The 10,432-nt window shown below is 36.6% G+C and overlaps 1 protein-coding gene across 2 annotated transcripts in view; it reads left to right on the top strand.

Annotated features, from left to right (window-relative positions):
- The first annotated feature begins 9 nt into the window (after window positions 1-9).
- REL (REL proto-oncogene, NF-kB subunit) overlaps window positions 10-10,432 on the top strand; it is a 49,072-nt gene continuing 38,649 nt past the window's right edge. The window contains exon 1 of one of the 2 annotated variants that reach the window (XM_004005929.5): window positions 10-335. In XM_004005929.5, the coding sequence (XP_004005978.1) occupies window positions 326-335 (10 nt within the window). In that variant the 5' untranslated portion in view covers window positions 10-325. The remainder of the gene's footprint in view (window positions 336-10,432) is intronic. The other variant, XM_027966801.3, reaches the window with a different exon arrangement.

Here is a 10,432-nt window from a genome sequence, read left to right as displayed (position 1 = left end):
TCAGTCTCTGGAAGTCCCCCTCCCGCTGGGCTGTCCGCCTCTCAGGCAGACCTGCTCTCCGCTGTAGCTGCGCTCCGTCTTCTGGCTTCTGCCACCTGGACGAGCGACGCCGGGTGACCGGAGCGCGAGGATTAAGCGGGTGGGAAGGTGTGAGCCGCAAATCCAGAGGAGGGCGGGAAGGAGGAGGAGGAGGAGGCCCGGGGGTGGTCAGGGGGACTGGGGATCCCGCCAGCAGAGGTCCCTGGGCGGCCCGACTGACGGGCTGAGTGACTGTAGCGGCCTCCGGTCCGGACGCTCGGAGCGGGGCGGCGCTGTGAGCGGAGCAATGGCCTCAGGTGAGTGTTCCCGGCGCGGGCTACCGACGGCCGGGCGTGGGCAGGGTCCCGGACAGCGGGGAGCGAAGGAGTGCGTCCGAGGATCTAACTACTCAGGGTTTCGGGGGCCCAGTTTTGGTTATGTCTCATTCTGTTTTTAAAATCGCCTCTGGTAAGTTTGTCAGCCTTTTAAAAGTGACCTGGTTCAGGGTTTGCGTGCGAAATCGAAGTCACGCTCTGTAACTTGATGCCATTGTAATAGCCGGAACCTTAGACCTTCCAGAAGACTTTGTTTTTGGATTAAGGAAGTAATAAGAATCTAAATAAAGGAGGACGAAAGAGTTCCCGTATTTTTAAATTGATTTAAGTTGAAATGGTGGTGTTTCGTTTTAGAATAGGAATGAGGAACCTTCCGGTCTCAGGAGAGCTTATCTTTTTTTAAGTTCAGTTTCATCAGTTGCCAAGAGGTGATCGCAGTTGTGCTGACAGTTGGACAAATGTGACGCGCCTTTAAAAATCACCAGTGGTATTTTAACAAGTCTTAAGTGGAAATGTTGCTTCAACAAGTGGATCATTTTTACTGTAAAGTGCGTACTTTTTAATTTATGGAGCAGAAATCGAGTTTTGTTCTCTTTTGTTGGAAGGAAGGGGAAAAGAGGATTTTTAGGATCCCCGTGCTTTAAAGTAACGGGTGAGAATGAAAACTTTCTGTCACTTACGTGAATACTTATTTGTAGACAGTAAATGCGGGGATCTCTTGCTTTACCTAGAAACTGCTTAAAGGATGCGGGAGGGAGCCTCCCCATCCAGCTGTGGTTTAGGTTAGCCTGCAACCTAAGGGTTACTAAATCAAGTAGGCTGCTTTGGAGTGGGACCTTCACAGGAGTCTGTCACGGTTCTTGGAGGCACCTTCCCTGCAAGAGTGAGCAGAGGCAAGGAGGCCTAAAGTGTGGATTAACGCAGAGGCTGAAGACAACAGGAGGCTGAAGAAGGAGGCTTGTTTATGTTTGACCTGCATCCTCCCAACACCCTGGTTCAGTGACCCACAGTAGAAAACTGAGGACTACCAGAGAAGAGGAAGTAGAAAGCATAAAGGACTTTTTTTTTTTAAAAACAGGGTTGAGCAGAACAAAGAGGTAGCTACTGCTCTAGGCCAAAAAGGAAATTGGGGTGGTTCACATGACATTTGATTTCAGTTTGTCTGTGGTTTTCTGTGAGAATACAAATGTAGTTTAAAATATTTCAACTTTCTCTTTAGCCACTTCAGTGACCCTAAACTTTCAGATAATCTTGTAAATTCATAAATTCAGACCATGTTGAGATTAAAAGTGCAAAGATGATTGAAACACTTGGTTAATTTATTGACTCTCAGAAGGATTTTGTATGAAAGTTAAAGAATGGTTAGCATAATAAAGTAAACAGAAAAATCAGCCTTCTGGTAATTTAACCAAACTTTGTTGATATATGGTGTGAATGTAACACTTGTAATCCATTCAAAAGAGAGAAAGAAGAATTAGCCATTTATATGGACTATTGTAAGACCCACATCATTTAAAAATGTGGTACAATTTAAACTTGTTTAAAACTGACATTTGTTTTTGTCTTAGTGAGAGGACTGATTTCCTAAATTGAGGGGGGAAAATTTTAAAGGGTAATTATCACCCTCCCCTTTTCTGGAATTATATTAAAATGACACTATTTAAAATGTAACAAGTTATTTAAATTGTAATTCTGTTGTTTGAAAACTACTAAGGAAAAATCTGGGTGTACTTTCCTTAATCATTTGTAAAAATCTTAGAGAAAAAGATTCACAAAATTATAAGCTCCCATCCTGTTTTGAAACAGTAATTTAAGCAAAAGAGTAACTGAAAAAAACTTCTGCTTAGTTTACCATTGTCTAGTTTATAGTTTGTAGTACAGAGTATAAAAACCTCAGAAAGTATTTTTATTGATTACCAAGCATTTAAGACTGTTTCTTCATTTCTCACCGGATGTTATATGTAAATAGGTGTCTGTAGTTGAATATATGGTCTGTATAATATGACAGTAACATCATAATCTCATAAATAAAATTATATAAGTACTATGAATAACTGGGACTATATGTATGATTCTAAATTTTGTTCAGTTAAACTGTCATATTTAGGATTTCACAGCTTGAGTTCTATCAAGCTGTCTTGATTACTTTTTTTTTTTAATTACACCTTGATTCCATTCTTTTGACACAGTTAATTAGGATAGGCATTAAAAAGAAGTTCTCAGTCCCATCCAAGGTATACATAAGCAGTCCTTACTCTTGTATATTTATGATTCTAATCTGTTTTAAGGTAAATAAAATTAGCTATTTTTTGGTCTGAATTTAAAGCTTCTCCTTATTCCAGTAGAAGGTGCAAATGTTTTTGTGTGCTTTGTTTACTAATAAATAGTACTGTCTTTGGTAAAATATGTATTCAAATTTAGATAATTTATTTTTACTTACAGTTTTAAAAATTATTATTTTTTAAATTGGAATATAGTTGATTTATAGTATTGTTTTAGTTTCATGTGTACAGCATAGTGACTGGGTTGTTTTTACAGATTATATTCCATTATATGTTGTTACAAGATACTGTATATAATTCCCTGTGCTGTACAGTATATCCTTGTTGCTTATCTATTTTGTATATAGTATATTCAGTTTTCTTTAGTATCATTCTGCTACATCATGTAATAGGAAGTACACGAAGAAATTACATCTGCAGACCCACTGCTTATCACCTTTGTAGTGTAAATTTCAAGAGAACTCTTTTGAGTAAGGAGGAAAAATCAGTGTATGACACAATCTTTGATGATAAAACTGGATGCTGAAATTGGTAGGTAAAGAAAATGCTTTTTTTTGTATAAAAAACTAAACACATAAACATGAAGGCTGCTTCAGAAGTGCAGTATGTGAAAATGTCAAGATAACAGTATTATAAAGGAATTAGGGTGATATATGATAGACATAGAGTGAAGGGAATGAGCTAGTGAAATGACTGGGGAGGAATCAGAGGAGAGTCATAATTAGGAACACCTGGGGTGTGTGTAGTATCTTTCTCAAATGTAATTTGAGGGACTCATAATTTCCTTTTATTCCATCTTTCCCTCAGCTGTGTTTTCTGCAAATGATTGGGTTTGTAGACCCAAATAATTGCAGGGAGTATATGTATGGTAAAAAATTGTTTGTTTGGTTCATATTTAAATGGGCATCCTATAATTTTTATATTTAAATATGGCAGTCTTAATTGCCCAGATGATTTGGTCCTGCCGTATATTTTTGATTTAGTTTCTCTAGTTTATTTCATCCTGGAAGTTATATTTTTTTCAAGACTTATTCCTCCACTCCATACCCCAACAGCAGTGGATTCTCTAGCAGTAGGATCTCTTTGCCAGATTTTTTTACGTCTCTTATTTAGTTTATGGTACATATATAATCAAGTATTCTGCACATCCCTTATTTGGATTCTTAAAGCCCAGATGAGAGAGTTAATCTGATATATTGGAGTAAACCTGGACTTCAGGTTGGTTTTTATTCTAGTTCTGCCCCTCTGTGATTTGAAAATGGGTCTAACTATGCAGCCTTAATAGGAGCAAATGAGGTAATATATGCCCATAAATGTTAGTTTTCTTCTGTAGTGGAGCTGTTTTGGGACTCAGAACTCTAAGAAATAGGTGCTATTAGGCACATTTGGCATTTAATATTGTTTAAGTAACCTAACAATTATAGAATTTTATGAAACATTAAGTTTTCATAAAAATAGACTAACCAGATGCTAGATAGAAAATATACCTTTTAAGAATATGTAAGAATTCCTATTTACTTGTAAATATGTTGAAGTGGTTCTGTATGTATTTAAACTAGGGAAGTAGAAGTTGACAGTGATCTTTGGAGGCCATCTCCTTGGTCCACTTAAATGATAGCATTCTGAAGAAAAAAGTAAATAAAAAATTGTTTAGGAAATAAACCACATGTCCTTTTGGTAATTTGATTGATATAACTTACCCACCTATCCTTTGTCTGATTTCTTCTGCATCTTCTGTGTTAGTCTCCGTCTGATCTTATGGGAAGAGTCTTGAGTTTTCTTTGCCCTTTTGTTAATTGGATGTAATGTCATATATGTAGGAAATGGTATCTCTAAATTTTTATCATAATTGGGAAGAAATGGAAAAAACTCACCTGTGTCTTGAGGTGAAGAAAGAGCAGCATAATTCAGTTGGGTTCCTAGGTTTGAGGAAAGAATAATAGGTGTTTTCTTTTGTCTCCAAAGTGAGTAGAGGTGATATTTGGAAAATTATATATTGTTAGCTCCATTTGCTCCTTTGAGTCTACAGCAGTCTGTCATCCAGTCCTTCAGTGAATGAGATGCATACTCTAGTCAGTTACTCAAAATTGTGGTGTGTCACGTTGGCATACTGTCCTGGGAGAAATGTTACTGATGGTAGTTACAATAACTAATTTTGTAAAAGGTATATTTTAAATAAATCAGTGTAATTGAAGGCTGTCTCTATAATAGTACTTTTTCTCTTGCTTGCTTTTGGGTAAAACGTTTGAGAGAGGGAGAGAGTTAACAGGTAGTCAGAATTCCTGTGTCTAGTTTATCCATCACCTGGCTCATCCTAGTACGTGAATTTGGGGATTGCTTCTCTAGGTATGTACCTTGTGGTTTCCACCTCTTTATGTTTTAGGGCAGTGGTTCTTAATCAGGAGTGTGTTCAAATTGCTTGGAAGGTTTTTTCCACAAATAGGTCCAGGCTTTAGATTGATTTCTATTTCAGTTCAGCAGATCTCAGGTGCGGTCAGGGTATGTATTTTTTTAAAAAGCTACCTATGTGATTCTGATATATAGTCCCAAATGAACTCTGTTCTAGGAATTTTGTTGGATCCAAATAGGATCCAACAAGATGCATTATTTTCTTAAACTAAGTTGCATTTATTTTAGCTCATTTGCTGTATCAGTTACTGTGACTTTATCTCCAGCTATTTTTATGCTTGTTGTTCTGTTAAATTTGATGTCCCCCCCCCCTCAGGATCCCAGCTGTCATATTTACTAATATCATTCATAATTTCTTTTTCTTATAACTTCATATAGTTTTGAACTTTAGTTTTATCGACTGTGAAATGGGATAATATTTGCTGTCCTGTTTTTATGAGATTAAGAGGATCAAATGAGAAGTGTCTTAAAATTAAGAGTGTTTTAATTACTGCAATAAACATTTTTTTCACTGTTCGACTAATGCTGGTTCCCAGTGCTACCTGTAAAGTTTTAGTTAATAATCTGCCTGTCTGACAATTGATCGTCCATTTTTAACTTTTATTTCAGTATACTTTACTTTTTTCTTTTCTTTAATGTACTTTCTTTTTTTAATCTTAAAAAATCAAGTAGTACTCTTTCTTGCCTAAGTGCAAATAAAAACATAAATATATCTTGCAAACATTTTGGCTGTATTTCAGATACTGTTCTAGTCTGCATTAGCATTTTACAGTATGATTAAAAATTTAGGAGTCAATCCCAGCTTTGCATAATATTGGTTAAAGAAAAGTACAGTGATCTACTTGCTTAGAACCAGTTTTGAAGACATTTTTATTGAGATAATCATAGTTAAGAGTACTCATTTTCTCTACAATTCCCTAATTTATGTTTTACTGTCTTCCACTCCATGAATGATTGCATTTCACCACTTTTTATCTTCAGGAAGGATAGCGCTTTAAAACAGGGTACTGAGGAAGGAAGTCACTGATACACTGTACAGAGGCATGATATAAATGATTTATAAGTGGGAAGCTTTTTTAAGTTATAAACATAAAGAAATTAGAATATGAGTAGATATGAGGAGTATGAAGGTATAGTGATTTTAGCACTTACAAACAACATTTTTCCTAGTCAGTTCAGTTCAGTCACGCAGTCGTGTCCGACTCTTTGCGACCCCATGGACTGAAGCACGCCAGGCCTCCCTGTCCATCACCAACTCCCAGAGTTTACCCAAACTCATGTCATTGAGTCAGTGATGCCATCAACCATCTCATCCTCTGTCATCCCCTTCTCCTCCCGCCTTCAATCTTTCCCAGCATCAGGGTCTTTTCAAATGAGTCAGTTCTTCGCATCAGGTGGCCAAAGTATTGGAGTTTCACCTTCACAATCAGTCCTTCTAGTGAACATCCAGAACTGATCTCTTTTAGGATGGACTGGCTGGATCTCCTTGCAGTCCAAGGGACTCTCAAGAGTCTTCTCCAACACCACAGTTCAAAAACATCAATTCTTTGGCACTCAGCTTTTTTTATAGTCCAACTCTCACATCAATACATGACCACTGGAAAAGCCATAGCCTTGACTAGACAGACCTTTGCTGGCAAAGTAACGTCTCTGCTTTTGAATATGCTGTCTAGGTTGGTCATAACTTTCCTTCCAAGGAGCAAGCGTCTTTTAATTTCATGGCTGTAATCACCATCTGCAGTGATTTTGGAGCCCCCCAAAATAAAGTCAGCCACTGTTTCCCCATCTATTTCCCATGAAGTGATGGGACCAGATGCCATGATCTTTGTTTTCTGAATGTTGAGCTTTAAGCCAACTTTTTCACTCTCCTCTTTCACTTTCGTCAAGAGGCTCTTTAGTTCTTCACTTTCTTCCATAAGGGTGGTGTCATCTGCTTATCTGAGGTTATTTATGTTTCTCCTGGCAATCTTGACTCCAGCTTGTGCTTCTTCCAGCCCAGCGTTTCTCATGATATACTATGAATTTATTTTTCCTAGTAGTAGAACCTAATAAGGAAAATCCAAATAATTATTAATATAGTCCTTCAATGTTTGCGTGATTTACACAAACAAAACAAGATCTCCAGATTTTCAGTCATTCATTCCACAGATATTTCCTGAATATCTGTGCAAGACACTGAGGAGTAAGGCACAATTCCTGCCTTCAGGTAGCTTGAAGAAATAAAACAAATAGCTTTTTTTTTTTTTTTTTTTAAGAAGAAATAAAACAGTAAGTCTTCCCTCACAGTTATTTGCAATAATTGCCATAAACAAAACGCTGCAGTAGTTTAGAGCAGGAGATTATTTCCAGCTAGGGGAATGGAGAATATTACAATAGACTCTGATTGTCAGACTTTTACCATTAAAGAGCTTCTGCAACAGAAAGAGAGTTCAGGGGTTTTAAAAGTACTTGATATTATATGATAACTAATATATGTCATTCTTAGTATTCAAACATCTTTTAAAAATATTTTATTTAATGTTTCAACAACTGTTTTTCTGTTCTCTTGTCCACAAACTATTTTCTTTTTTTTGTGTGTGTGTGTGTTTTTTATTTTTTTATTTTTTTAATTTTTTTTAATTTTAGTTTTTATTTTTTAAATTTTAAAATCTTTAATTCTTACATGCATTCCCAAACATGAACCCCCTCCCACCTCCCTCCCATAACAACTTTCTGGGTCATCCCCATGCACCAGCCCCAAGCATGCTGCATCCTGCGTCAGACATAGACTGGCGATTCAATTCACATGATAGTATACATGTTAGAATGTCATTCTCCCAAATCATCCCACCCTCTCCCTCTCCCTCTGAGTCCAAAAGTCCGTTATACACATCTGTGTCTCTTTCCCTGTCTTGCATACAGGGTCGTCATTGCCATCTTCCTAAATTCCATATATATGTGTTAGTATACTGTATTGGTGTTTTTCTTTCTGGCTGACTTCACTCTGTATAATCGGCTCCAGTTTCATCCATGTCATCAGAACTGATTCAAATGAATTCTTTTAACGGCTGAGTAATACTCCATTGTGTATATGTACCACAGCTTTCTTATCCATTCATCTGCTGATGGACATCTAGGTTGTTTCCATGTCCTGGCTATGATAAACAGTGCTGCGATGAACATTGGGGTACATGTGTCTCTTTCAATTCTGGTTTCTCGGTGTGTATGCCCAGAAGTGGGATTGCTGGGTCATAAGGTAGTTCTATTTGCAATTTTTAAGGAATCTCCACACCGTTCTCCATAGTGGCTGTACTAGTTTGCATTCCCACCAATAGTGTAGGAGGGTTCCTTTTCTCCACACCCTCCAGCATTTATTGCTTGCAGATTTTTGGATCGCAGCCATTCTGACTGGTGTGAAGTGGTACCTCATTGTGGTTTTGATTTGCATTTCTCTAATAATGAGTGATGTTGAGCATCTTTTCATGTGTTTGTTAGCCATCCGTATGTCTTCTTTGGAGAAATGTCTATTTAGTTCTTTGGCCCATTTTTTGATTGGGTCGTTTATTTTCTGGAATTGAGCTGCATAAGTTGCTTGTATATTTTTGAGATTAGTTGTTTGTCAGTTGCTTCATTTGCTATTATTTTCTCCCATTCAGAAGGCTGTCTTTTCACCTTGCTTATAGTTTCCTTTGTTGTGCAGAAGCTTTTAATTTTAATTAGATCCCATTTGTTTATTTTTGCTTTTATTTCCAGAATTCTGGGAGGTGGATCATAGAGGATCCTGCTGTGATTTAACTATTTTCTTAAACACACTTTCTAGTTTAAGGAAGTTTTGTGTAACCAATGAAAAATATTTGAATGCTCACTTTAAGCCTAGCACTTCTATTCACACTCCTCCCTTAAAAGTTAGCCACTTACCATTAATGATGTCATTCTGTATCAACTTCCCACTAAGACACCTTTAAGTAAGCAGTGGGCAGGGATTTATTTGACCTTTAGTTCAACCACATAGATGATTTAAGATATTACTTAAAAAATACTGTTGAGTATTTTGAACTTCATTTTAAGAGGAAAATGTACTTTCTTTTAAATACTCCTACAAGGATATGCAAGTATGTGAAATATTTGAAACTGAAATGTGAATTTGATTATTTGAAATATATGAGGATATATATAAGGATGTGAAATTGTTTTTTTTTAAATTAATTTTTATTGGAGCATAGTTGATTTACAATGTTGTGTTAGTTTCTCTTGTACAGCAAAGTGAGTCATACATATATATATATATACACATGTATAAATATATATATATGTACACACACGTATATCCACTCTTATTAGATTCTTTTCTCATACAGGTCATTACAGAGTGTTGAGTATGTTCCGTGTGCTGTGCAGTAGGTTCTTATTAGTTATCTGTTTTATATATAGTACTGTATAGATGTCAATTGCAGTCTCCCGATTTATCCCTCCCAAGGGTGTGAAATTGAAATACTCATCTGTATGCCTTACATTTTTCAGTAAAATTGAAATAAGTATTATAAATTTGATTAGCTTAAAGTCACTTTTCTCTGGCTCCTTGTATTTAGAGTAAACAGATAGGCAGTAAATTCAAGCACAAGGAATCTAAACCAAACAATAGAATTAAAGATGCCAGTAATACTTAGAAAATATGGAGCCATCAGCGATACTTTCTGTTAACCCTAATGTTCATTGTCACCAAGTACTGTCAATTTTGTCTTGTAAATAATCCTTGATTCCTGTTATCACTACCAAATTTCTCATATACCCTTATCATCTCCCACATTGCTGTAACAGCCTCTAAACTGATCACCTTGCTTTCTCTTTTTTCAGTCTGTCTACTGCCACCATAATTCTTACTTTACAATGTCAATCTGATCATGTGATTCCCCTGCATAAAACCATTAATTGATTTTCTGTCACTCAGAGTGAAATCCCAATCCCCAGATGTACTCTGGTTCTGGTTTTCTTTCTAAGGGTAGAAGTGTATCTCAGCTCCATTGGGGCTGTCGTGTGATTCTTTAGCTCTTTTTTTCTGTGCCACCACCTTTGAACACCCTCTTCCCTTTCCCTCGAAATGCCTGCCTTTCTTCCTTCCTCCTCCTAACTCCCCACCCAGTATTTCAGTAACTTTTGTTTTCCTTGACATAGGATAGGCTTTCCTGACTCTTTTGCTCTTATTATCATTTTATGCAGAATTTTGTTAGCATAAACAAAATTTTTTTTATTCCCTCCTCTATAGTCTAATAATTCGTGTTGTTTGCCACATTGTTCTGTAAGATCCTTGAAAGTAGCAGTTGTTATACTGTCATGGTACCACTATAAATTACTGCTTTCAATAAAGCATCTAGAATAAGAATAAACCATTTATTGAATATTTGTTATATG

The sequence above is a fragment of the Ovis aries genome, chromosome 3 (genome assembly GCF_016772045.2).
Source record: "Ovis aries strain OAR_USU_Benz2616 breed Rambouillet chromosome 3, ARS-UI_Ramb_v3.0, whole genome shotgun sequence".
NCBI lineage: Eukaryota > Metazoa > Chordata > Mammalia > Artiodactyla > Bovidae > Ovis > Ovis aries.
This window is presented reverse-complemented; position numbering and strand designations above follow the sequence as displayed.